Raw genomic sequence first — 27,031 nt, 5'->3', positions numbered from 1 at the left:
GCAGAGCGCGGCCAGCCCGCGGGGGCTCCGGCTGGAATTCACCGCGTCCCCCCCAAAGCACCCCGGTGCCGGCGCCGCTGAGCGGGGAGAGCGCGGGGCGAGGGGAGGGGAGGCAGGAAAGGGAGGAAAGGAAGGAAAAGAAGGAAAGAAAAGGAAAAAAAAGAGAAAGGCATAACGAAAGAGAAGAAAGGAGTAAGAGAGAAAGGAAAAGAAAGGGAAGGAGGGAAAGGAGGAAGGGAGGAAAGGAAGGGAGGAAGGGAAGGGAGGAAGGAAGGGAGGAAGGAAGGGAGGAAGGAAGGGAGGAAAAGGAGGTAGGAAGGAAGGGAGGAAGGGAGGAAAAGGAGGGAGGAAGGAAGGGAGGAAGGGAAGAAAGGAAGGGAGGAAGGGGGAAGGGAGGGAGGGAGGGAGGGAAGGAGGGAGGGAGGAAGGAAGGAGAAAAGGGAAGAAAGGGGAAGAAAGGGAGAAAGGGAGAAAGGGAGAAAGAAAGGGAGAAAGAAAGGGAGAAAGAAAGAGAAAAAGAAAGAAAGAAAGAAAGAAAGAAAGAAAGAAAGAAAGAAAGAAAGAAAGAAAGAAAGAAAGAAAGAAAGAAAGAAAGAGAGAAAAAGAGAAAGAGAGAAAGAGAGAAAGAAAGAGAGAGAAAGAAGGAAAGAAAGAAAGGAAAGAAAGAAAGAAAGGAAAGAAAGAAAGAAAGAAAGAAAGAAAGAAAGAAAGAAAGAAAGAAAAGAAAGAAAGAAAGAAAGAAAGAAAGAAAGAAAGAAAGAAAGAAAGAAAGAAAGAAAGAAAGAAAGAAAGAAAGAAAGAAAGAAAGAAAGAAAGAAAGAAAGAAAGAAAGAAAGAAAGAAAGAAAGAAAGAAAGAAAGAAAGAAAGAAAGAAAGAAAGAAAGAAAAGAAAGAAAGAGGAAGGAAGGAAGGAAGGAAGGAAGGAAGGAAGGAAGGAAGGAAGGAAGGAAGGAAGGAAGGAAGGAAGGAAGGAAAGGAAAGAGAGAGAGGGAAGAAAGAAGAACAAGGTGAAAATCCAGAAGGTAGGTATTTGCATGAACATTCACTTTTTTTTTTTTTTCCCCCTCAAAACAGTATTTTTAACTGGGAATTTTCCTGGACATTTTGGTTCCCTTTCTAATCTCAGATGTAGTAACTTCTTCTAAATTTGGGAGGAAAAAAAGAAAGTGCATTCAAGGTTCTAGTTGTCCGTATGATTTTTTTCACTAATCCGGAGGCAGACGATGCAGGAGACCAAGCTTTCCCCTCCCAACTTGGGCTCTCGAAATCCCCAGCAGCGGTGGAGAACACTTCTCAGACCTCTGCCTCAGGAACCTTTCAGGGAAGGAAAATAGAATTTGTTCGTGGTCTGTCCCTGGGAGCCTGGGGGGTCAGGACAAGGACAGCATATGCTCCCAAGCTGCAGCCTGGGAAGGCAGTATCTGGGGAGCAGACACTCCTGCCTGCAAAGACAGGACCGAGTGACAGCGTGGTGAAGAGGAGAGGGCTGTTGGCATCAGAGGTGTAGCTCTGTATTAATATTCAGTTTATCTTCTAATGCCCATTTCGGATTAGAAGGAATCCCACTTCTTCCCAAAATAAATCCTCGCCTTGTGCAAAAAGTAATGTCCGGTACTGGCACATTTCAGCCACTTTCGGACAGGCTTGGAAATATTTTAACTATTTAGTGACAGTGATGGAGAAAACCTTATTTAGACAACCCTAGCTGGTGGCCTTCCTTCCTTCCTTCCTTTCTTCCTTCCTTTCTTCCTTCCTTCCTTCCTTCCTTTCTTCCTTCCTTCCTTCCGCCCGTCTATCTGTCTGTCTGTCTGTCTGTATCTCTTTCTCTCGCTGTAAAATCCCTGCTCGGAAGCTGGGTCCAGGTTTGAGCGTGCCTGTGCCTGATGCGGGATTTAATGCCGCGAGGAGTCACAGGAGGAATGCCGCAGGGGAATTTCAAAAAGCCCCACCAAACCACACAAACCCCTGTATTCCGGGTTGCTTCTCCCGCCAAGCACGGAGCCGGTGGGGATCGAGACGCAAGGTTAAGTGCAGGACGGTTAAGACGACAAATGTTACGTCGGGTTTTAATTTTCACAAAGCCTTATTTTCGGTGAGCTGCTGGCCCCGAGATGATTATTTTTCAGCGCTACAAAACAAACCGAAGCAGGGGCCAGACATGTATTTACTGGAGGGGGAGGGGAAGGGGACTGTTTGCTCTGTGTGTGTGTGCACGGGCGTGTGTGTGTGTGCTGGCTGTACGCTTTTTTATCCCTGCCATGTAAGAATCCGGTTTCCAAATAACAATGGCAGGGTGGGTTTTGGGGGTGGGTTTTTTCTTTTCGGTTTTGTTTTTGTTTCTTTTTCAAGAAAGGGAAGGGACAAGGGAAAACTCCTAAAGCATCTGCTCTCGGAGGCACATTCACAACACATGCAGATCGACTCCTCTGCTCCCGCACAAGTGGTTTAAAAGCCCAAACAACCAGGGCGGCCGTTCCCTCTTCTATTTTCTTTTTTATTTTATTTTATCCCCCCCCCCCAGCCGCCGTCGCCCCGCCAACGTCACTTTTATTTGATTCCCCCCTCGCTCGCTTTATCGATCATGGGTTTAATTTGCTTCAGCCGAAAAGGGGGAAGGGGGCTGCAGGATGGACGATTTCCTCCCTCCCTCCGCCACCACCTAAAAAAAAAAAAAAAGGCGGCAGCCTCCCCCCAACCCCCTGTTTATGTTTTAAGCCCCTCGCTTTGTTTGTTTGCCTCCCGAGGCAGGATCGCATGGCCAAGCGCACATCGATATTTTCCGTGCGTGTGGCTCGCCGCGCCTCTCCCCCCGCCACGCCACCCCTTCCCCTCGCCGCGGGGGAGGCGGGGGGCGACACCCCCCCAAAAAAAAAAGCCGCCGGCTGTGCCGGGCTGAAGGCGGCCACCGGCGCCGAGCGGGACCGGGCCGGGCCGGGCCGGGCCGTGGCGGGCGGGGGCCGGGCGGCCGCGGGTCGAGCGGCGGCGGCGCGGCGGGGCGCGGGGCGGGCGGCGGGGCGGGCAGGGCGCGGGGCGGCCGCGCCGCCATTAGCCGGTGGCCGGGGACGCCCGGATGGACGGGGCGGCTCGGGCCAATGAGCGGGCGCCGGGAGAGCGGCCGGGCGGCGGGTAAAGGCGGCGTTGGGAGAGGAGCCGGCAGTGCGGGCGGGGAGAGGGAGAGAGGCCGGGGGAGGGAGGGAGGGAGGGAGGGGCAGAAAAAGAGGGGGAGGGAGGGGAGGGGGAGAAAAATAAAAAGCCGCCGCCTCAGCAGCGCCCACCGAAATAAACAGAGGAGCGAGAGGGAGCGAGGGCGCGGGCGGAGCAGGGCTGCAACTCCGCCGCCCCGGCCGCGCCGCTCCGGCCCCGGCGCTCCGCGGCCCCTTCCCGCCCCCCGCCGCCCCTCCCCACCCCCACTGCCGCCCTTATTGTTTTTAATCCGCCTCCGGCACCCCCCTTCTTCCCCCCCCTCCCCTCCCCACGCCCCTCCGCGGCGGCGGGCGGGGGCGGCGCGGCGCGGGGCACCCCCCCGGGTCCCTTCGCTCCGTGGGAACCCGCGGCTGCAAGTTTTCCTCCGTGAGAGACACCGCTAATGCCCGGCGGAGGATAAAACGAGAGAAGGGGCTCGGGGGCGGCGGGGGGCCCGAGGCGGCGGGGAGGGCCGCGGCCCACGCGGGGAGCGGCGCGGGGCCGGGCGGGCGGGGGTCGGCGGCGCTGACATCCCGGTGGCAGCGGAGGGGGGGGGGGCGGCGGCGTGTGTGAGTGTGTGTGTGTGTGTGTGTGTGCGCGTGTGCGTGTGCGTGCGTGTGTGCCGCAGGGAACGGCGAGGCGAGCCTTGCCCCCCCCGTCCCCGTCCCCAGCCCCGTCCCTCCCCTGCTCCCCCTCCCCTCCCCTGCCCGCCCCCGCCTCAGCTCCTTTAATACACTTTGGTTCTCCGCTCGCCTTTGGACTCTGCTCTGCCTGGCTCCGGATACGGCTCCGGCGGCGGCGGCAGCGGCAGCGGGCCGGTGCGGGCGCGGGCGCAGGCGGCGGCGGCGGAGGCGGGGGGACGCGGCGGCTGCCGGGGGGAAGCGGCGCGGAGCGGCGGCGGCCCCGCGCCGGGCCGGGCGGGCGGCGGTAGCCCGGCGGCGGCGGCGGTAGCGGGGCGGCGGCAGCGGCAGCGGCGGCGGCGGCGGCGTTCCCGGAGCGGCGCGGACCATGCTGCTGGACGCCGGCCCGCAGTTCCCGGCCCTCGGCGTGGGCACCTTCGCCCGGCACCACCACTCGGCCGCGGCGGAGATGCAGGACCGGGAGCTGAGCCTGGCGGCGCAGAACAGCTTCGTGGACTCGGCGGCGGCGGCGGCGCACATGGGCGCCTTCAAGCTCAACGCCGGGGCCCACGACCTCTCCCCCGGGCAGAGCTCGGCGTTCACCTCGCAGGCGCCCGGCTACCCCGCCGCCGCCCTGGGGCCCCACGCCGCCCACGTCGGCTCCTACTCCGGGGCGCCCTTCAACTCCACCCGGGACTTCTTGTTTCGCAGCCGCGGCTTCGGGGACTCGTCGCCGGCCGGCGGGCAGCACGGCATCTTCGGCCCTGCGGCCGGCAGCCTGCACCACCCGCACACGGACGCTCAGAGCCACCTCCTCTTCCCGGGCATCCACGACCAGCACGGCCCCCACGCCTCCCAAAACGTCCTCAACGGGCAGATGCGCCTGGGCTTGCCGGGGGAGGTGTTCGCCCGGTCGGATCAGTACCGCCAGGTCTCCAGCCCCAGGACTGACCCTTACTCGGCGGCTCAGCTGCACAACCAGTACGGCCCCATGAATATGAATATGGGCATGAACATGGCAGCCCACCACCACCACCACCACCCAGGTGCCTTTTTCCGCTACATGCGGCAGCAGTGCATCAAGCAAGAGCTCATCTGCAAGTGGATCGACCCCGAGCAGCTGAACAACCCCAAAAAAAGTTGCAATAAAACTTTCAGCACCATGCACGAGTTGGTCACCCACGTCTCGGTGGAGCACGTTGGGGGACCCGAGCAGAGCAACCACGTCTGCTACTGGGAGGAGTGTCCCCGGGAAGGCAAGCCCTTCAAAGCGAAATACAAACTGGTCAATCATATCCGAGTGCACACGGGAGAGAAGCCCTTCCCCTGCCCCTTCCCCGGCTGCGGAAAAGTTTTCGCCAGATCAGAAAACCTCAAAATTCACAAAAGGACGCACACAGGTAATTCGGGTTTCTTTCGGCAGATTCCCCCCCTCTGCCCCTGCCTATATATATGTATGTATAAACAGATAGAGATGGAGGCTCGGGCAGAGAGAGAGAAAATGATGAGAGTGAGAAAATAAGGATCCCGTTTAATATTTTTTTTCCCGCTCCATCACACGGCTGCGTTTGTTTTGGTTTCTTCCTCACCAGCATCCCCCTCCCCTTCCCAGATGTCGAAAGGACATTTTACTGATTTCTTTTAATTTGTGGGGTGAGCGATGTAGATTCCTGCCGAGGCTCGGCGGGGTCTTTCGGCAGAAACGCAAAATACAGCGCAAAATAAATTCTGCCGTCCTGCTGAAAGACGGGAAGACGTATACATATATATATATATGTACACATACATAAAATGCCTTATGCGTTTGCAACGCGCAACGTATTGGCATTTAACTTCAGCGCTTGTGAGCATGGCTTTCATGTATGGATACCGAGAGAGAGAAACTATATAAATACGTGCAAAATCCGCCATTAGTCCAAAATCCCGTTGGAAGTGGCAAAACGTCCCTTTCTGGGAATGCTTTCCATTAAATTTAAATGGTGTGAGCAAGGCAATAAAATTTTCTCATTTCCAAAAAAAAAAAAAAAAGTGTTTTTAAAGTCTCACTCGGGGTGATTTAAGGTTCTTTTGCAACAGTTTATTAAATTATGTAATAGGGAACAGAGGATTTGAGGCTCGGAAACTTCCACCCAAATCAGGTGGAAGAGGGGTGGAGGAGCCCAGGCTTATCCCGACGGAAAATCGCCTGAGCCGAAGGGTAACAAAAATAAACGCATCCTCCCGCCTCATCTATTATTCATTTACCACTCCTGCCGGCTCGAACCGTGCCAGACTATTTCATAAAAGACGGCCAAATATTTTAGCGACTTCCACTCTAAATATTTACCCGGAGAAAGGCTAAAAATCTCGAGGCCTATTGTTTTCTCGAGTGCTAAGCCCGATGCGAGGTGCGAGACGAGCTTTAACAAGGTTTAAAATTTGAGAAATGTATTTGCATGAGATGCCCGCACTGAAGTCATTGTGTCTGAGCGGATGTCTTTAAGAAACAATTTAGGTGCTAATGGAATTTAATGTTAAATGCTTCCCCCTCCGAAGGCGGGGGGATGTGGAGTTCTCACCTCCAAATTACTCCCCGGCATTTGGAGTCCTGGCAGCCGGGCGAGAGGAATCCCTATGAAAATTAAATGAAGTATTTTACAGACGTCTCGTTTTCCCAGCGGATGTGCGTTTATCTCGAATATCCATACACGAAACAATCTGCCCGGCCTTAAATCTGTCGGTAATGGTTTCCAGTTTAACAGGATAGCGGATTTGGTACCGAGGCGAAACGGCTCGATGCTGCTTTTTTTTTTTTTTTTTTTTTTTCCCTTTTTTTTAATCTCCTTTCTTTTTCAATCTCTGTCGGGTCCGGCACCGGTCGAGATAAAACCGTCCGCAGGCAGGATGCCGGGCCGGGGGTGCCCGGGGTGGGGGGGGTTTGGTAGGAAAACCAGGCGGGGGACGGGCGCTGCCTCGCTGCAGGGCAAAGCGGGAGCGCCGCGGCCCTTCAGCCTCGCGGGGGCCGGGGCAAAACCGGCCTCTTGCTTTGGGAAGCTGCTGGGCGAAGCGGCTGGGAGCGGGCGAAGCCGAGAGGAGCGAGGAAAGGGGGGAAAGCCCGAGGGAGCCGGGCGCGGAGCTGCGCGGGCGCTGCGCGGGGGCTGCGCGGGCGCTGCGCGGGGGCGGCCGCGCTCACCCCGCCGCTCCGCCGCTCTCTTGCAGGGGAGAAGCCCTTCCAGTGCGAGTTTGAAGGCTGCGACCGGCGCTTCGCCAACAGCAGCGACCGCAAGAAGCACATGCACGTCCACACCTCGGACAAGCCCTACCTGTGCAAGATGTGCGACAAGTCCTACACCCACCCCAGCTCCCTGCGGAAGCACATGAAGGTACCCGGCCCCGCAGCCGGCGGCGGGAGGCGGGAGGGCGGCCGCCCCGCACCGGGCGCCCCGTCGGGGCGGCGGGCGGCGGGCGCGGGGCCCGGGGGCGGCGGCGGCGGCGGGCCGGGCCGGCGGCGGGGGGCGCGCCCGGGGGGCGGCGGCGGCCTCCCCGTCCCCCCTCCACCCGGCCGTGTTGCCTTTGCCCCCCAGGTGCACGAGTCGTCCCCGCAAGGCTCCGAGTCCTCCCCGGCCGCCAGCTCCGGCTACGAGTCCTCCACCCCCCCGGGGCTGGTGTCCCCCAGCGCCGAGTCGCAGAGCACCAGCAACCTCTCCCCGGCGGCGGCGGCGGCGGCGGCGGCGGCGGCGGCCGTGTCCGCCGTGCACCGGGGCGGCGGCGGCGGCGGCAGCGGCGGCGGCGGCGGCGGCGGCGGCCACAGCGGCCTCTCCTCCAACTTCAACGAGTGGTACGTGTAGGGCCCCTCCGGACTGCTCTGCACGGCCCCGCCGCGCCCTCCCCGCCCCGGCGGCGGCGGTAGCGGCGGGAAGGAGAGAGCGAGCCCGCCGGAGACGCGCCGGGAGATGCCGCCGCACCCGCTGGCAGCGAAATGACGGCCGAGCAGGATGGGGACGGGGGAGCCTTTATCTCCCCACACCCCTCCCGCCTTCGGGTCTCCTTTCGTTGGATTTTTTCTTTTTTTCTTTTTGAGAACATTTTGAACCAGAAAAAAAAAATTCTATAAAAGTACGTGCTGAAAAATGTAAGAGAATGAGTAAATAAACAGAGGAACGGAAAGGGGAGAGAGAGAGGGGAAAAAAAACCCCAAACGCCACCAACACACCACCCAGCAAAAAGCTTCTCAAGCCGGCGGAAAGAAACTCTCCCTCCGGAGCCTCCAGACAAAAGATCAGAGACTCCAAGTCCTCCGGCCCCTGCACCTCCCCGCCCGGAGCAGCCAGCGCCCTCCCGCCCCACGAACTCTGTACATAGCGGCCCTCTCCTTCCTCCGGCGAGGTGGGGAACGAAGTTTTCCTGGATTCTTGGTGTATAGAAGTTCGTCCCGTTTATAAACCGCGGATTGGTCCCCTTCTTCTTCTTCTCCCCCCCCCCCTTTCTTTTTTTCCCTCTACCTCCCTCCCCGAGAAAGTGATGGACTTGTTTTCTTTTCTCCCGCTCCCTCTCCCCGCCTCCCTCTCTCCTCCTTTTTTAGTTCACCCCTTTAAAAAAAGTAACGTGGAAGAAAAAATGGTTTCTTTTGTAATTGTGATATCTTGAATATTGTGTTCCTTTTTAAGAGGCAACTTGATTGTAAACTGCATTTCAACTATAGACTGGGGAAGAAAAACCGTGCCAAAGTCTCCATTCTGTTACTCACAGACACACACATGAACAACAACGCTTGTGAATGTATTTTTTCTGTTAGCTGGGTTTACATGTGATGTTTTAGTGCTTTTGCAAGTTCAATTTGTTAGTTCCTGTTCGGAAGATTGTGAGGAAAAATAAACGTCGTGCCGTTAGCTTTTCCGTAATAACACCCTTCCTCCTGTAAATACCTGTTACCATATTTATCCATTTGTAATTAAATTATGGTATTAACTTGCTACAGAGGAAACAGTATTTATAAAGAATGTTTCTTAACTATAAATATGTACAATTGTGAGCATAAACTGTTTCAGATTTTTTATTTGAAGGTTTAAGTGGTTTCATCATTTCTTGTGATATGTTTTGAGAGTAATGCATACAGAAATATAATAAAACGTGTTGAAACTGCACGAGCTGTTTCCTTTTTATGCCAAGGGCTCTCGAAACCTGCTGTAACACATGTGAGGGGCTGAGCGGCGGCTGCAAAACGAATGCTTTTAAAAAATCCGCCGGTTACTGGAACACGAGGATTTCTTCCAGCTGGGCTCCCCGTCCGGAAAAAAAAACCCAAAACACTCTGGGAAGCCTCTGGGCTAAAAGAAAAGGGTGAGCGCTTGCATATTCCCCAAATGACTTGCAAGGCAGGATCTCCTTTAGGAAGAGCTTCACACGGCAAGAGCGCAGCTCCCTTCGCCTTCTGCCTTACTCGGGCTTACGCTTCTTCTCCTGGTGCGTGTGTAGCTGGGGAGCTCATTGCCCCATGGGGTGACAAAGCGGGGCGCTCCGGGACGAAGGTGGAGGGGCAATGGCCAGGCGCTGAGCTCTGGCAGGATTGCTTTGAGCCGTAAATCGTGTCCTTCTGCGCCTCCCCGTATTTTTGGTAGCCTCCATCCAGCCCTGGAGAGGAGAAAGTGGCGATTCCCGAGAGCTCACGTTTCCCTTCGACCTTTTTTTCCTCTCTCCCTCTGTTTTTTTTTTAGCCCAGGGAGCGGTTTGGGTTGTCCGGTGTGTTCAGCGAGGGACGGACAGCCGCCGGGCGATGCCTTTCGCGGGGTGCTGGCCCGGCGCTGCGCTCCGCGGGCGCCGTCGGGGCCCGGCCGGCGGAGCCGCCCGTTCGGGGCCGGCAGGCAGCGGCTGCCCGGGCACACCCCGCCGCGCCGGGACACCTAAGGCGAGCGTGAGAGCAGCCGGGAAATCGTGGAAAAAGCTCGGCCTTGCCAAGCCACCGAAATACGCCCTGCGAAGAGGCAGCGCTGTGAGCCGGGCTCCGAGCGCCCTGCGGTGGCTGCGCTGCCTTCAGCGGCAGCTTGTGCAGGCGGGGAGAGCCCTTTGCTCCTCACACCCGGCCGACCCCATCGCCACCCCCCCCCCGGGCCAGTCGTCGGCTTGGCTTTTTCGGGCTTTGTCCCCCGTGTTCGACTAGCAATAGAGGTGTCCCGAGCCGGTGTGGGGGAGATAGGTGGGGCGATGAGGGTACGCGGGGCCCTGCTCGCTTCTGGGGGGAGGTGGGGGTTACCTACACTCAGGGGGAGGGGAGGAGGGAGGGAAAGACCCCCCCCGTCCCGCCGCTGCCAACGAAGTTTAGATGCGGAGCGGAGACGGAGCTTCCTCTGCGGCCGCGCCCCTCCCAGCGCGGCCATCCCCGCGCACACGGCAGGCTCCCCGGGTAATCAAACGGCTATTAAAACCTAATTTATGTTCGGTAATAATATTACGCCAAAAAAATATTTATTAAAATCATTGGCATATGCCGCCTGCCCCTTGGAGAGGTCCGTGGGAAACGCAGCTGCGAGGATCCCTCTTTGTCCTGCCGGCCTCCCCGCAGCCGAAGTACCAAATTGGGGGCCCGCTTCAGAGCCCGGCGCGTGCTGCTCACCCCTGCCGGCCACCGGCTGCCCAAATCACCTCCCGGGCCCGGGGGCGCACGGGCAGCCCTGCCCAAGGGCAGCGACCCCCGCTCCTTGGTTCCCCCGCCCCGGCGGGCTCTGCGCCGGCCGGCGAGAAGCGCCCCGGAGCTGGGCTCCCCCTTATCTCTCCCCTCGGAGCCGCTCTGGCTTCGGGGGAGCCCCAGGGGTGATCCCCCCTCGACCCCCGGTAGCGGGGATGCGCAGAGCAGGCGGCCCCCCCAGGCCAAAACGCAGGTCGCGTGGCGGCAGGGGCAGCCCCGCTCCCTCCGGGCAGGGATGCCTCTCCTCCGGCAGGCTCGGGGAGGGGGCTGCGGCGGCCGTGGCCGTGAGCAGGCCCCCCCCTTCCCTGTCCTCCCTGGACTGGCCCTGAACTTGACCCTGGCCGTGGCGCATCCAGCCCCCAGCCCCTCTCCGCCCGCCTCCCCCGGGCCCTGACCCCGGCCCGGCCCTGCCACGCTTAAGGGAGAGCGGTAATTCATCGGGTTCAGGGGTTGGGGTTTTTTGGGGGGGAGGGCAGCCAAGACCCGCCTCGCAGCCTTGTGCGCGGGTGGCCCGGGCTCAGGGAACCCTGGCCCCGGAGTCCTCCTCTGCGACCCTCCTGCCCCCCCTCCTTCCTCCACCTCGCCCCCTCACCCCAATTCCCCCCCCCACCCCCCATCTCTCTCCCTTTGTCTCCCACACTGAGCCTGAGCTTTCCAAACCTCCCCGCCCCGGCCCTGAAGGCAACCTGGGGACCAACCTGGAGGGAGGACGGGGGCTCCCTCGGCAGCCCCGACCCTCCCCCGACACCCCCCCCCCGCCCCGTGCCCAGCCGTAGCGGGCGGCGTGCCCCGGCCGGCGGCCCGCACGCCCCGACGGCGCTGCCCCGACGGCTCCCGGGTCGCCCCGGCCCCGCTCCCCCCCGCCTCCGGTGGGCAGTGGGGGGCACGGCGCTGCCCTCCCGCCGGCACCCCGCGCTTGGGACAACAGTGCCCGGCTGCGGCAGCCCCACATGGGCCGGTTCTCCTCCAGCGGCGTGACTCTTCATTTACCGTGAAAAGCAGCGTGGAGTGGTGGTTTTAATTCTAATTTTTATTATTATTATTATTAATCATAAAATTCGCTCCTAACTCTGCCTGGAGACCCCCTGAGAAGGCGGAGTGATTTCCCTGGGAATTGCTCTCTCCTCACGCGCTCCTCCCAAGCCAAAAAAATTGAGGCTCCGTCCATAAAACAAGTTGTGCTCTGCCCCAGGCACCCGCGATAGGAGGGCAGCTCGCCGCTCGGGGCTCTGCCCTGCCTTTAGCTGCCGCCGCCGCCTGTACCGAACGAAACCCTCTTCTTCACCTGGTTCGGCTGCTCTAGCGGCTTTGTGTCCGAGCCGGTGGTGACAAAAAAAAAAAGCAAACCCAAAGGCAAACCAACCTCCCACCAAACAGACAGAGATGACAACGGCCCAAACCGAAATAAAACAAAATACCGCAGCTCTGGCCCGAACCCGAGCGCGGAGCGGTTGCCGAGCCCGGAGGTGCCGCCGCCGGTGCCGGTACCGGCGGGGCTCCGCAGCGGGCAAGGGGCTGCCCCTGCCCGGCCAAGCCCCCGCCGCGGGCAGCCGGGGGGCAGCAGCCGGGGCTGCAGCCGCTCCGCTTGGCTCTGGGCAGACCTCCCCAAACCTCTAACAGCCTTTTAAGTTTCCCCTTTGTTTTCAGAAACTCGTACACGTTTCCTGCCCGCTATGAAGACATAACAGGCTCCCCCAAACCTCTCCCCAGCCACACGTGCACGCTAGACGTGCTCACGGCCATAGCGAGGTACGTATATTTTTCATCTCCATGCATGGTTGGGTTTTTTTGTTGATGGTTTTTAATCTCGTGGGTCGCTTCCCCCCCCCCCCCTTTTTTTTTTTTGCTTTTTTTTTCTTCTTCTTCTTTTTTCTTCCTTTTCCTCGAGCCAGCCGGCTGGGGAAGGAGCCGCATTTTACCAGCAGAGCAAGCAAAAACTGTTGTCCCACCCTGCAGGGCACGGTGCCCCCCTCCCTCCCAAACTGCAGTTCCTCCCCAGTGCTTTGGGTTTTCTCCCTTTTATTTATTTATTTATTTGTTTATTTATTTGTGGCCCCGATCAGGCTGGAGGGTTTCTCTGCCTTTAATACTTGGGGGGAAAGAAAAGAAGAAAAGAGAAGAGAAGAAGAAGGAGAAGACGACCGGGGGAGGGAGGACCTTCGCCAGAGATTTAATGTCTTTATTTAATAATACTTCAAAGTGGCTGCCCTGCTGCTGTCCCGAGGAGAGGAAGCGCGGCACCAAACGGACCGCCGATCCCACTTCCTCGCAGGGCAGGAAACACGAGCAGGTTCCCCCGCGTCCCTCGCCCGTGGCCCCAAGTGCTTTTCAATGACGCCTGCGGGGGGAACTGGGGCCGCGCTCCCGAGCGGCGGGACCCGGCGCGGAGCGAGCGCTTCTCCGGCGGCCCCCACGCCGCGCCGCCGCCCCACGCGCGAGAGCCAGCTGTTGCGTCCCGGAGGGGGAAGGACGCTCTTTTGGTGTTAAAAAAAAATAATAACGGGCAACAGAAGCGGGGGAGGGGAGTGCGAAGTCACTCAAGCGCCAGTAAGTGATTGAGCGGGTGTTTTACACGCGCGGCACCGCTCCTCGCAGAGGGCTGGGGGCGGCCGTGGGGTCCGCGGAGGCACCCGGGGTGCCCAGCCCGGGGCAGGCGGGGTCGGCCGCCGCGGGACGCGGACGACCCGACACCGCCCCGCGGGGCTCCGCGGCCGTGGGTGTCGTGGGGGAGCCGTGCCGCGCCGCGGCCGCCGCAGGTCCGTGGGTGGCCGCGGCCGGGGCGTCCCACGGGCCCGGGGGCAGGGGCCCGGCCCGGGCCGGCCCGGGGGGGCGGCGGAGCTCGGCCCCCGCCGCCCGGCGGGAGCTCTTGACGGCGGAGCCCCCGCAGGAGACGGGGTCCGTGCGTGTGTGTGCGCGCCCGTGTGCGTGGGTTTGGTCTGGATCTCGATATAAAGCAGTTGTTTGCGGCGGGGGGAAGAAAAAAAAAAAAAGAGCAATTTTCCTTCCAACTTTTTTTTTTTTCCTTCCCTTCCTGGAGCACTAATTCCTCTGTGTGGGCAAACAGCCCTTCTCCTTTGATTCTTAGTCACAGCCCCTAGATTAATTCCCGGTTTTAATGAGAGCCGTGGCTGTGGCCGCATTAGGTGATGATAGTTATGAAGACGATCTGACCTGTTTTGATGAAGACGATCTGACCTGTAGGGAGAGAGGGAAAGGTCAGCCACATGCAGTGGCCAGATTTCTGCTCGTTCCCGGCACATGCTGCTACAATATTGATCCGTGGAGAAAGATAAACATAAAAGCTAGATCCTACGTCCTGAATACTAATGAACGTGGCTTCCAGATTTTAATTGTTGTTGACTCCTTATTTCCACCGTAAACATTTGCTGACCTCTGTAGGGCAATTTCCCCCGGTTTTATTTTAATTTCTTTTCTTTTGTTTTATTTTATTTTACCCCATTTTATTTTTTTTTTTTTTCCCCAACCGCTGAATCTCTCTCCCGTTGGAAATCTTTCCAGCAAGTTACGTTCCCCAGCAGCCGAGGCGCAGCCCCCAGAAAGCCACCGCCCGCATCTCGTTTCCATGAGACGGCGCAGCGAAGGCAACCGCTGCTGGAAGCGGGGAAGGCTCTTCCGAAAGGCGGTATCTCGACCCGGGATCCACCTTTCGGATTCCTGCTTCATTTCTCGCTTCATTCCTTCGCACCTTAACGCTGCAGAGTTGGGTTGGTTGGGTTTTCTTTTGGTTTGTTTTTTTTTTTTTTTTTTTTCCCTCTCTCCTCCTCCTCTCCCGGACCGTGCGGCAAAACCGGCAGCGAAGCTGGAAGAGAGCTCTCTCTTCAAAGCCTCCGCATTTCCCAGCTGTTCCCAGGCTAGATACACCTACGGCAGGCGAGGAGAGATGGACAAACGCCGTTGTCTCGGGGAGAGAGGCACTGCAGAGGCGCTTTCCCCGCCTGTGCGGAGCAGCCTGGCCGGGCGGGCGGAGGAGGCTCCTTTCGGAGGGTTTTTCGCTGCGGCGGTAAATGGTCGAGGATCACTCGCCGCCCCGGCTGCCGCTTGGAAAGGGTTTTTTTTTTTGCCCTTCGAGATGGTCAAAATTAGCTGTAAAGCGGGTAAAGCTGTCAATGAAATAGCTGTCCCCAAACACGCGTTTCAAGTTTCTGTCGCTTCGCGGACGACCTAGCGTAAGCACCGTCGGCTGTATAGGGGCAATTAACTGTATCAGGCTGACATGTAAGAAAATGAGGGAGATATTAAACTCCTAATTCCCGTCATTACAAATAATTTTCATGAAGGGAACTTCTAAAAGTTTTTTTTTCCTCCCTTACACTTTCCAGTCTACTTTTTAACCCCTGAGTGATTTACTACGTAAGTAATTTTAGAGGATACAGTTTACAGCTTGAGTTATTAGACTGAACACCTCTGGCTGACACCGCAACACCTTTTTTTTCTGCCTGCAGCTGTGAGTCACAACCCCATTTTCATACCAAACTGCTGCACATTCCTTTACAATATAGACTTCCTTCTTCCAAAGATCAAACGTGCTCCAGCCAACGTGTTTATTTTAAAATACGGGAAAATTAAAACTAAACATGGACTTAAAAGAAAAACAAATGCATCATTTCTTTCCCTGCTGTCCCTCCTACTAAAACAAAATAAAATAAAATAAAATTAGGACGGAACGGCGTAGACCTCTCCAATAAAATAATGCGGTGACAGAGCCAAAACAGTTGATTCCGACTGGAACAGGAACGGATCCTTCTGTTTGCTGTTATTTATTTATGCATTATTGTGGCTATGGTTTTAATTATATGTGGGAATGTCAGGCCAAGATGCTGTAACCGTAGCCTCCCTTTAACACACTTTTCCTATTTGTTTAATGCCAGCGCTACAAGGCTAGAACAGGCACCATAAGGAAAATGGTTTCAATATTCTGTTTAAGAGCCTACAACAGGGAATCCCGGAATTACAGAAAAACCTGCAGGCCTGCTCCGTGGAGGTGCCCGGCAGGACCAGGCAGATTTCGCGTTCCCCGGCAGGTTTCGGCGTGCGGGGAGGGAGCGGAGGGGGGGGGGGAATTGCGGGAGGGAGAGGTGCCCGGGGTCATTTCTACCCAGCAAAGCGGGGTTTTAAAAGCCTCCTCGCTGCTCAGCGGCACAGACGCTGGGGTGCTTTTTAATTTTGAGTAGGGTGAAGGTAGATTTAATCTCTGCTCCTCCCGGTAACCCGCTGCCTACTCCTCCAGTGACCCTACTTGGGTTTGAGAGGGGGCCTTCGCTGCAAGTCCTTCTTCTTCCATCCCCTGGGGTTTTTTGCCCCGGAGGAGGGTACCCGGGCGACCTCGCGTTGCCCCCCATTCCTTCGCCAGTCTTTCCTCACGTCGTCGGAGTGATGGGTGAGGCAGGGAGAGCGGGACATACCTGCCCGCATTTGTTTATCTTTGGTACGCATACAGACGAAAAAAGATTATTTTAAAGAAGAAAAAAATAAAGAAAGGAAAGAAAAAGCAAAGCGAAGGATCATCCGCTTCAGGAAACAGATCAAATAACTCCCCCTCTCGCTCCTCCGATTTATCCCCGATCCCAGCGGCTCCGAAGCGCTGAGCGAAGCGGGCGGCGAGCCCGCACCGCGCTCCGGGGCTGTGCTTGCGCGGCGAGGGGGCAGCAGGACCAGCGCCCGCCAAGCGGGGCCACGGCACGTCCCCCGGGTCCCCCGGGTCCCCGGGGCTCACCCCCCCGGGCCGAGGGCTCCCTGACCGCCTGCCGTCGCGGCCCGACGTGCGCCCAAAAGTTAGGGCGAGAGCGGGGGCTTTCTTGCTTTTGCAGGTATCGCCGCTGCCCGATCCCGGTGCCTCGGCGTTCGCTGCCCGCCCGCACCTGCCCGAGCGCTGCCCGACCTGCGCAGCCGCCGCCCGCCCGTCGCCCCGGCCGTTTCCCGCCTGCTGCCTGCGCCCCCGCTGCGCGCCCCGGCGCACCCCGGGCAGCAGCGCCGGGACGCGCAGCGCCGGGGCGCGGGGGTTTCCCCGATTTGGACAAACTACACTCGCTAAGACGGAGGGCTGCGGGTTCCTCCCCCCCCCCTCCAAAAAAGGGGGGGCGAGGTTCTCGTTTTCAGCTCTTAAATAAAGGCCTGGGACTGGGCAAAGACAGCGAAGAAATGCGCGGAGGGCCCCTTCCGCGCCTGGAGGCTGCCGGAGCGGCCCGAACGCCCTTTGCTTAACGCGTTTCCCCCGGCGGGGTGTCCCGCGGAGCCCCGCGGGAGGCTGCGGAGCGCCCCTCCGCCCGCGCCCCCAAGCCCGGAGGGCAACGCCGCTGCAATCCCCGACGGGACGTGCGCCGTAGGTGCCTGGGACCCGCTCGGCCCCCTGAGCACAGCGGCCCGCCTGGCCCCACAACCCCCGGCCCCCTCGTGAGTCTCTCCCTGCGCTCCCGTCGGGGGTCGGACCCTGCATCCCCCACCCCCTTTCTGCACAGCAGCGGCGCGGGTGCCCCGAGGAATTTGGGGTGTCTGCAGCAGATGGGCTGTCGGTCCCGGGGAGGGGGCCGGATCCTGCCCCCCCTCTTTCACCCGGCCCGTGACTTTCCTTTAATGGGTTTGTAACAAATCGGCGCGACACCCCCACGTCTTTCCTTGTCAAGGTGCTTCGTGCGCACAGATCTGCCCGCTCCGGTCGGAGAGTCTGATGCTCAGCGGCCAACACACGCCGGCTGCCTCCCGAGAAGCAGGAACCTAACCCTTCTAGGCGGGGTTTTAACAAAAAGGGGTAGCTGCGTTTAATTAAAAGCATCGACGATTCACTGAGGCAAGGGGGACCCGGGTTCAAGTGGTGCTCTCGCGGCTGAAGGGGATTTGACCGGCAAGTCCTTCGGGCTGCTCCCGCTCGCCCTGAGGGCTCCATGCTTTTGCCGTGTTGGGGTGAATGAATGGTAAAAGCCAGAGACGGCTCTTGCCCCGAAACCCGATGAACGCAATTTTGCAACGCGACGAGGAGCTTAATTTCTTTTAATTTTTTTTGCCAGTTTGTTCCCCCCCGGGGAAGCACTGGAAGCGGCTCCCCTCGGCAGGTGACGAAGGGGATGTGCGTCCTGGCACTTCCAGGCTTTGGTCACCGATCCCGGCGACGCGCAGCCCCGCAGGCACGGGAACAGCCCCCGCAGAGCGCCCAGACTCCGCGGCGAGGGGCGCCGAGCCTCCCCCGGCGCGGCCGCCCGTCCCGTCCCCTGCTTCTTCCGCGGCGGGGACAGCGGGGTTCCCCCTCCCCACCTCGGCCGTGCTACCTGCCGCCCTGAATTTCGCTGCCGGGCGAGACGCTCGACTCCCATCCGCGGTGCCACCGAGTGACGGGTGCCTGAGCCCGCTCCCGCCTCGGGGCGTTTCGGGTCGCTTTTCCCCGTGCCCGGCATCCCGGCAAACACCCACCCGTGGCGGCCTCTAAACGTCCGCCGCGCTGAGGACGCACGGTGCTCTCGGACTTTCGGGGAGGCTGTCCCCGCCGCCGGGGCGACTCCGGCAACGAGGGGCGAAATCCCCGGGGGCTGCCCCAGCGCCAGCTCTCGGGAGGGACAGCGGGACACCCGCACACACGCACACTGTGCCATCACTTTGTGAAATGTGCGTGCCGGGCTCCGGAGCCTCCGGGTAACCTCTCCCGGTTCATCCCGGCCGCTCGCCCCCTCCAGCTCTTGTAGCCGGAGGCACATGAGCAAGCAGGGCTGCGGCTTCCCCCCCCCCCCCGGTCCCTGGCATCCCCCGGCCCCCCTCCGCAGTGTCCCCGGTGCTGGGAGCTCCTCGGGTCGCCTGGCTCCCGCCGCACCTCCGGGCGGGGTCCCGTACGCGCCGTCGGAAGAAGTAGCGGGCAAGAAACCTCGGGGAGGTCCCGGCGGGGTTCTGCGGGGGCCGGCGCGGTGCCCCCCGCCTCGGGGGGGGGGTGGGGGGGTAGGAAGTGGCGGGGGGGGGGGGCGGTGTTTGCAAACACCGCGCCAAGAAGCAGCGCGGATCGGGCAGCGGCGGGGGCTGCCGGGGTGGGGGTGCCGGGGGCTCAGCCCCGCTCCCCAGGCACCGTCAGGTTGAGAGGCCGGCCCGGCGGCTGGAGCCCGGGACCACGGAAACCAAAACATTTGTAGCATTGTAACGAAGCAGCGAGAGAAGGGCAGAAGCTGTCATTGTTCCACTATTTCTTTTTTGGGGGGATAGACAACATTCACGAGCCCTTCCACATTAATGCCCTTTAATTTTGGTTTGCACAGCTTACGTTTTCGAGGCTTCCCAAGGGCACCCACGCGGGAGCAACCCACGCAGCGTGCGAGCTCCTCCGCCGCCAGCTCAGCGGAGGCTCTGCGCAGCCCAGCCCGCCGCGCCGGCTCCGGCTCCGGCTCCGGCTCCGGCTCCGGCTCCGGCTCCGGCTCCGGCTCCGGCTCCGGCTCGCTGGCCCTACCCGCACCAAAATACCCGCGGAAACCCCCACCTGGTGAAGACAAAGTGAGATTAAAAAACGATGCTCCGCTGCACAAAAGGTACTGTAAAAGGTAATGGTAACCCGGTATTGGAACAGTTACACAGAAAAACCCATTTTCTTTGCCTGTACAGTGGCAATGTCTTCTCTCCAGTGAAGGGAGTAACAAGCAGAAGGGGCAGAAGATGAGGTGGAGGTGCAAAGAAAGAACTTCAGGGTCCGCTTCTTGCTTCCCAAGCAAAACCAACCAACCACCACTACCAGCCAAAAGAAATCTCATATATTTTATTTGCCTTCCACGGACTTGTATATTTAGCACATCTTTTATTGTCCCACCGCGCTTCCAGAAAGTTGCTATACCTTAGCCTGGAATCACAGGCTGCAGCCTGAGATTTTGGCAACCTCCCTTCTGCTACAGCTGTTAAAGGAGATTTAGCCTCCAGCAGAATTCATTCATCCTACCATTTATGCCAGATATTAAGTGACTAAATCAGCTGTTGGGGTGGTTCCTTGTGCAGCCAAAATGATCAACTCCCATGTGCAGTCCACTAGAGATATCACCACCTAAGCCAGAATGGCACTGACGTACCAAAAACCCAGCCAATTACGTTAAGCAATGATTACATCAGCCCATATCAGTTTTGCTATTACTGAAGAATAGTGGAAGCTACGTGAGAGAATGGAACAGCAAAAATTCTGGGTTTAGCCCAAGTTACGGGCTTGAGCATTGAAATTAATGGGTATCTTAATCTTTCATCCGAATTTCTGCAGGAGATGAAGCGATGGAAATCATGTAGAGATTTTTGTCTTTAAAATATGTTCCTTTAATACCCTCAAATAATAATCCTTAAATGCATTACTTCTTGCCTTCACGGGGTTTAAGTGGATTTTAAATAATTCCTAGACCTCGCACAGTCCCCTTATGGACAAATACTTTTTATCCTCTGTACCTGCATGTATTTTTCTAGGCAAGTCTCACGGTGGGGTGCATTAGAAATATCCAGATGGGCACCACCAACATCTGTGGTACTATCAGGAGTTGCTGAAGAGATAACTGAGGTGTCAAGAGGCTGCGGTGGGGAACGAGTAGCAAGAACAGATGAACTTTAAGAGCAAACAGACCGTTTTAATTCAATATTCCAGAACGGGAAAGACAAATAGAGGCACCCCAGCAGAACTGTTTTCAAAGACTGGTTTCTATGAAATCTCAATAGTGTTATGGGCATATCCCATTTGCTTGAGAATATTTACTTTTCCGTTGGTTATTTGAGAGTCTTTGATGTTTGCTCAGCTGACCCATCCTGATTTCTTGCCCTTTGCTGCCCGTAGGCACCTTTTGTCACTGCATGCCTACGTGCTTTATATCCAGCCTCCATATGGATTAGAGTTGTCTCTTGGGCAAGCTGGACAAAATGAAACCTCCAGGTTTATTTCAGCTGATTTGAACTGCTGCCAAGGCAAGGGCCACACTCCATATCTCAGGGACTGAGTTTTAAAAATCTCATGGGCATAGATGTAGTAAAGAACAGAACACTCAATTGCCAGTTATTTCCAGAAGGTATTTCTGCATCTTCTTACAGTTGAATTTTATGAAGACTCACCCCATCAAATTCTAGCCCCAAGCTGCAGTTTGGTTTTATGCATGTCTGTGAGGCAGTTTTCCTTCTACCCCCCCCCCCCCAAGGTTTTAAATGTAGTATGTTTGAATGCTTGATTATGACGGTTGTGAAAGGGACCTGGAGTTTAGCAGAGAAGTAGACAATCAACTTTTTTTTTCTTTTCAGGATATGTCTTAGTAAAATGGAAATGTTTCTATAAAACAAGGACATTTGAGCTTTTTTAGAAATCTATATAAAATACTGAATTTCATAAGACAGACTCGGCTCCGTGCAAGATTGTCCTTTGAGACATATCCTCATTCCTAGTTTGCAAAAGAAAACTGGATTTTAGGCTTCTGTATCTATAGAATTAACAGATTAGTAAACAAATATAAATTTTCAACCGGTTCCTCCAAGCAGATGCCCAAACCACACCAAGTACTGTGAGAAGTGGTCCTGCTTGCTAGGTTTGCGGGCAGCCTTCAGTGAAGAAGCCAGGTACCAGCTGGGGATGAAGAGTGACCGGCTTTCTCTCCCCAGGAGGTGGTTTCATCAGGTCAGGATTAAGGGAAGTAGCAAGGCAGGTTGGAGTATCTTGCAGGACTGTCAATCCAACATCTTCCAAGAACAGTAGATTCACACCCACAAAACTATAAATAAGGAAAAATGTGTGCTAACTGCAGCGTATGAGCAGAAAACCTACTATGTGCCTCTAGAAAAAAATATCATCTGCCTATTTGGGAAAAATAAAAAGCATATGCTTGAAGCTGTTATCATATAAACACATGCCTAGAACATAAACTTTTCCAGCATGCAAATAAATTGACTTGTCACTCAACATAGTTTCTATATACTGAAATTTAAAGTAATTAGAGGACAGCTGCTGGGCTCCATTCAGAAATATTTGTTTTATTTTTATAACACTCAGGATATTTTCTGTATTTTCAGAGGTATTAGATTTCAGTTTGCTACAGTTAATATAATAGAAAATTCTGTAGTCATTATTGACTGCAACTGCCAACATACAATTTGAGAATTAAAGTCTAATGCGGAAAACTGGCGATGGATATTGAAAACAGTTTGTGCTCATACTTCACCTTACAACTGATGGTTAGAACCGAGTTGGTTTTCGAGGAGTTGCGAGGGGACGCGCAAGCCAGTTTCAGAGAGAAGCAAACGTCCACAGACATAGCCCTGTGGTCTGCAATCAGTGGCACAAGGAAACTGGTCTGGTCTGTGACTTCAGGCTGGTTTGGTCTGACAGGAACAGATAACTGGAATTTGAAGGTTATGACAATAGATTTGGTAATACGTGACGACATTCAGTATATCCTCCTGCATTAGTGTGACTACTCATTTCTCATTAGGGACAGAATTTTCTCATTACTAAAGTGGCCTGCACGATCCAAAAATGCTCTTGCTTTCCCTGCAGGCTGAAACGAAGTGCTACCCTGGGGAGGAGGAGCACGGGGGGGTAACTAACTCCCAGCCCTCTTTGCTTGGGGCTCTTCAGTGCTGTGCCAAGCACAGGCTGGCGAGATCTGAAGCACAGCCCTGTCCCAGTGCCAGGCAGGGGCCACACAAAAAGGCTTGATGCTCTCTTTGCAGCTCTGCATCTATACGATGTGTTTTTCTTTTCTGTAGAGATACGGAGGCTCAGGCCTACGACTGAAATTGTTGGGGACTCTAAAGAAATCTTGGCGCAAGAGGAACCCGCCTGTTTCCATCAGGGGTGGCATCACCTGGTCATGGGGTTTAAAAGGGACCCAAACGTCTGTGTTTCCAGTGGCATTGGGACTCACGTCATTTTCTACAACACCGAGGAGACCAACCAAATTCCACCTAGACGCTTTTGTCCCTGCCTAAACTTTACGTGAAACTGTAATTGGAGAAACATTTAACTTTTTCTTGCAGAGGAGGTGGGGGCACTGTGTGGCTGTTGACCCACCGGTAGCCAGAACTCAGTAGAATCATAGAATCATTAAGGTTGGAAGAGACCTCTAAGATCATCGAGTCCAATCAAGTACCTTCCCTGTCTGCTCCCCAGGGTCCTCTAGGGTGCCCTAGTCTGAGTGTCCCCTAACTAGCAGGATATAATGAGCAGTACTCATCCGGCAGCACCTCACTGCACTGATCCTACAGAAATCGCTGTGCTGTGACTGCTGATGGAAAAATCGTGAGGCTTTGGAGGCAGAGTCAGGGTCCCCAAGCATGCTGTGCCATGAGCCTGTTCTGCTGTGTGGGGTTTCCCCCTGGAAATCCAAAAACGCTTAAACTGCAGAGACGCTCAGTCATGTCTCAGGAAGATGGGTGATCAGTCACTTAAAAGTTGGAGACCGCCCGTAGTGAAATAATACAGCCCTTCTCCTCTGATGGCAGCGGATAATCCCTATGAAGCCACTGGACACATGGAGTTGGGTTAAATCTCCCCCTCTCAAAGATACAGTTAACCTCAAAGGTATCAATTCTTTGGGAATCTGATAGAGCATTTTTGTCTTCCAACATTTACAAGGATTTCCAGTATTTCCTTTCTGGTATCTTAAATTTGACTGTCTCTAAGCTAAACAAAATCCATTTTAATTTATAGAAATTTATTTTAAAAACTATGAAATGCTACCATCCTACAGAACCTGCTATAGCTACACTCAGGGATATGAGCAGAGAGCGGAAGCAGCAGAGTCAGGCACACAGATTGCCTTTCTTTCTGCACTTTAAGGGGTAAGCCCTACAGATAATCCAGACGCCAAATTAATGCAGAACAAAACGAAATTATCAACCTTTGATAGAACTGACAAATAATATCACCCCCCTGATTTATTGCAGTGAGGTCTTCTCACTCTGCTGCTTTGAGGTTGAACGAGAGACGCCAATATGAAGGCCGGGGCCTCACGGCTGTATGACACTTCCCACAGAAGATGGGATGCATGAACGGTAGAGCAGTTTACCTTGCTTTATTAATGCAATATTTCAGTTTTAAGGTCTGTAGTCTCAATCCCATAGTCTCCATATTTCACAGGCTTTTGGGAACATTGGTGAGAAAACACACGTTGCTGTGAATCATAAGGCAATGCACACATAACCTGGCTCACGCCTGAAATCTGACATGTGTTGTGTATACTTAGCTTGTTCATATACAGTTTCTACAGTAAACACAGCAGCAAATGATTACTGGTGTCTATTATACTTAAGGTTGCCAAATATTTTCAATTTAATCATCTTCTTTCCTGTTTTCATGTGATCAATTTTCTTAAAAAAATATTCTGTGGCTTCAAATTTCCTCTCTGTGGTTTTTGCCCCTAAATGATTTTCCTAAGTCTTTTTTTTACAATGTTCTTTCATCCACTTTTGAAGTGGTGATGGTTAAAAAAAGAAAAAAAAAAAAAGAAAAAAATGTTTTCCACATAGACTAAACCTCCCAAACTATGACAGTCACAGCAAAGTTAACATGGACATAACCTGCATCGAAGGCCAGTGTCCTCCAGTCAGATTTTGATTAATTTTTCACTAATTTTGACTGTTTTGTAGTAGGAACCTTTCATTTCGGGAAAGAAATTTAAGAGATTTGACTGGAAAGGCAGATACTTAGCATAGGTTGTCCTCAGTCTGAAGCCTCCAGATATATTATGCTCATTAAGTGTCCCATTCCTCTGTCTGCATTTTTGTTTCTAAGAAGCAGAGCTTGTACCCTCTTTAGGATGAATAACTTGGAAAGAAGGAATTTACAAGCTCCACAAGTTTATTGGTTCCAGATTTCTTTCCTTTCTTTTTTTTTCCCCTCCGCACATAATTTGAGATGCCTTTTCCTTAAAAGTTTAGATAAATACGTTGAAAACATTAATGCATCATAAAGGTCAAAAGATTAAGCATTCAAAAGTCAGCCAACTTCAAGAATTATTACAGCGAGATTTGCATGATCTACATCCGTCTCAAAAGACACAGCATCAAGGACAGCTACAAACTTGCTCCAGCATTTCAATCTGGTTTCTGAGCTGCCTAAAGAGTTCATATCATGTTTAATTCTTTGCTTAGACATAAACTAGAGAGAAAAGATTTTACCATGTTATCAAAAATTAACACAAAACTCCCCTGATCTTGGTAGGCAAGGCATGCATAAAATTGAGTTAACGGCACTCTGTCACTGTAACGCTGGTATTTTGAGGTATGTTCTCAGCCATCTAGAGACTGGGTTTAGACAAAAAAAATCTATTACTTGGCACAGTGGCGTAAACAATTTCAGGAAAATAAATAGACCGCTCCATATATAGCAAACTAGATGAATTATGCTTCAGGGAAAAAAAAAAACAACCCAGTGAAGTTATCTTGTAACAATGGCTACTAGGTGTACGTTTCCAGTTAAGTTTGTCTCTACAGATCAGTTCTGTTACACTGAAACTACGCACCAGTTACACAGTCCGGGGCAGGCTGGGAGGGACTTCGCCTTCTCTTTCAAATTAGAAGGATGGCTCCTCTTCCCTAAGTTTAGGAACTTCCAGGGCAGAAAAGCTAGGCCAGCTGTGAGGAATTAATTAATTCTCCCCATTGGACTGCAGCTGAGGAGTTGGGCTGCAATGTAGCTGTTTTAAAGGGTGATTAAGCTCAATTTTCTCTCTAACCCTTATTTTCTAAGAAAGTGATGGTCAGGACAGATAAATGCTTGGTACGGCTGTGGGTGAAATCAAACCTAAACTAAACTAAACTAAACTAAACTAAACTAAACTTTGTTTTAGGGTGAATCTGGGAATTAAAATGGCTCCATGTTTTCTCACCCTTAAACAGGACTAAGTCCTGACTCCCAGTATGCCTGAGAAAGCTCTGACGGAGGGCAGCAACAGCAGCGGGAGCGAGAAGCGGACCAGCTGCTAAAATCGGGAAGGGTGAAGAGTATTTCTTTCCATGACAGACATCACCTGGCGGTTATCATGAGTAGCAACATGACAGATAGGTGCTGGGATGTGGTGGTAACAATCCTCCTCTCTGAAGAAATAGCCTGAACTGCTAATTTAGAACCAAGGAAAAAGCTATGGTCAGGACTACTTTTTTCAAGCACGCCACAAAAGTTGACATTACTGGACAAACTTGTCGCAGATGATCTGTAGGCACATCTGCCTAGAAAGCTTACTTTAACCAACTCTTAGTTTAAAAATAATTTTTTGTCTTCTGTAGTGCCTTTTGCTAAGACTCACTGTCTTCAACGAAAAGAAGCCAGTACAGCTTTTCAATATGGATTTTTCCATTTGCCCACTCCACAGCTGCAGTACTAGGATATTATTTAACTGCGGTTTTTCATTATTTCTAGTATCATCATTCAGATCTTCCAAGAACCGTCTAACACTTTTTCCATATCTATTAGAAAAGCAACTGCAGGCTGGGGAACATCGCAGCATTCAGATGTATTTTCCCAGATATCATTTCCATCACCTGTGAGTAAGGACCGAGAAAGAGGCATTTGTCTCTTCCTCAGCTCTGTTTAAACCTGAATGAAATTACATTTCCTATTTGACTGCATGTTTTATTTTTTAATCACTTTTCCCCCTTCTCAACAATTAGAAAAGGATAAAGGAAAAGGCAAAATTACTTACATGAAGCAAAAGCAGTGTAGCCTATGTAGGAAAAAGACACATCTCTATACATAGCAGGTTTTAAAGAAAAGTTAATTTAATCAAATAATTTACAAAATAATAAATGAAACACAATGCAGCTTGGACTATATTACTGAGAGCGAGATCAACTATTCTCCCTCACAAATTTTACCAACACCTTCATGGTACCTTAAAAATGTTGAAATGCTTGCATTGCATCTACAAATTCTACTGCAAGGTGTAGTAAGGGAAAAAAAAAAGGAGGCTATTAAAGAAAAATCACCCTTGGGGAATCTTCTAAGGAGGCAGGAGCTCCTCTCCTTCCAAGAACCAGTGTCCTCAGGGATCATGTAGCACTCGGTGCCGAATGTTTTACGGTCGCCCCACCCCACCTAGCAATGGGTTTTGGACCGCAGCGTTGGCAGCGGCAGCAGCGTGAGCTGGCTGCTGTGTTTCTGAATGCAGCACGGTTCTGACAACCCCGGTGTGATCCAGAAAGGTGCCTTATTGCTTCTTGAGTAGGTTTCACAGGCAGATTAGGTGCCTGGCCACATAGGGGTGTTCCAAAAAAATGGAGTGGAATGCTTAAAATTAAATGCTTAAATTCAAAAGACAATCTACCAGACCCCCAATATTGATCAGGGAACTCCTCACAGCTGGGTCGGAAATGCTATGCTTTAGCCCTCACCCCCCATTAGGGCTTCAGCAGCCTGATTTGCTCTGAATTGAGAGTTTGAATTTGTTTTCAGAGAGTCTGAGTGATAAGGGAGAAATTTTAAGTGAGGTGGTCTGAGAGCTGTTGTAGGGGCGAGGGGTACAGCACGACTGTCCTGGGGAGCCTTGCAAGTGGACAGAGGCTGAGCGGGGGCCACGTCCTCTACCCCTGGGTTGTGGCAGAGGCAGGAATGGAAGAGTTATGAGGCCAAAAGGAAGGC

The 27,031-nt window shown here is 54.3% G+C and overlaps 1 protein-coding gene across 1 annotated transcript; it reads left to right on the top strand.

Moving 5' to 3' along the window:
- The first annotated feature begins 4,191 nt into the window (after positions 1 to 4,191).
- On the top strand, positions 4,192 to 7,630 carry ZIC2 (Zic family zinc finger 2). Its single transcript, XM_076328929.1, has 3 exons — positions 4,192 to 5,203; positions 7,002 to 7,165; positions 7,367 to 7,630. The coding sequence occupies exons 1-3, from the start codon at positions 4,192 to 4,194 to the stop codon at positions 7,628 to 7,630; spliced, it is 1,440 nt and encodes a 479-aa protein (XP_076185044.1).
- Positions 7,631 to 27,031: the final 19,401 nt, after the last annotated feature.

Source organism: Aptenodytes patagonicus, chromosome 1 (assembly GCF_965638725.1).
Source record: "Aptenodytes patagonicus chromosome 1, bAptPat1.pri.cur, whole genome shotgun sequence".
NCBI lineage: Eukaryota > Metazoa > Chordata > Aves > Sphenisciformes > Spheniscidae > Aptenodytes > Aptenodytes patagonicus.
This window is presented reverse-complemented; position numbering and strand designations above follow the sequence as displayed.

Excerpts from the sequence above, each read along its gene's own strand:
- ZIC2 (XM_076328929.1), top strand. The coding sequence starts at position 4,192 with ATGCTGCTGGACGCCGGCCCGCAGTTCCCGGCCCTCGGCGTGGGCACC. Across the intron at positions 5,204-7,001 it reads TCACAAAAGGACGCACACAG|GGGAGAAGCCCTTCCAGTGC; the intron begins GTAATTCGGGTT and ends GCTCTCTTGCAG. Across the intron at positions 7,166-7,366 it reads CCCTGCGGAAGCACATGAAG|GTGCACGAGTCGTCCCCGCA; the intron begins GTACCCGGCCCC and ends TTTGCCCCCCAG.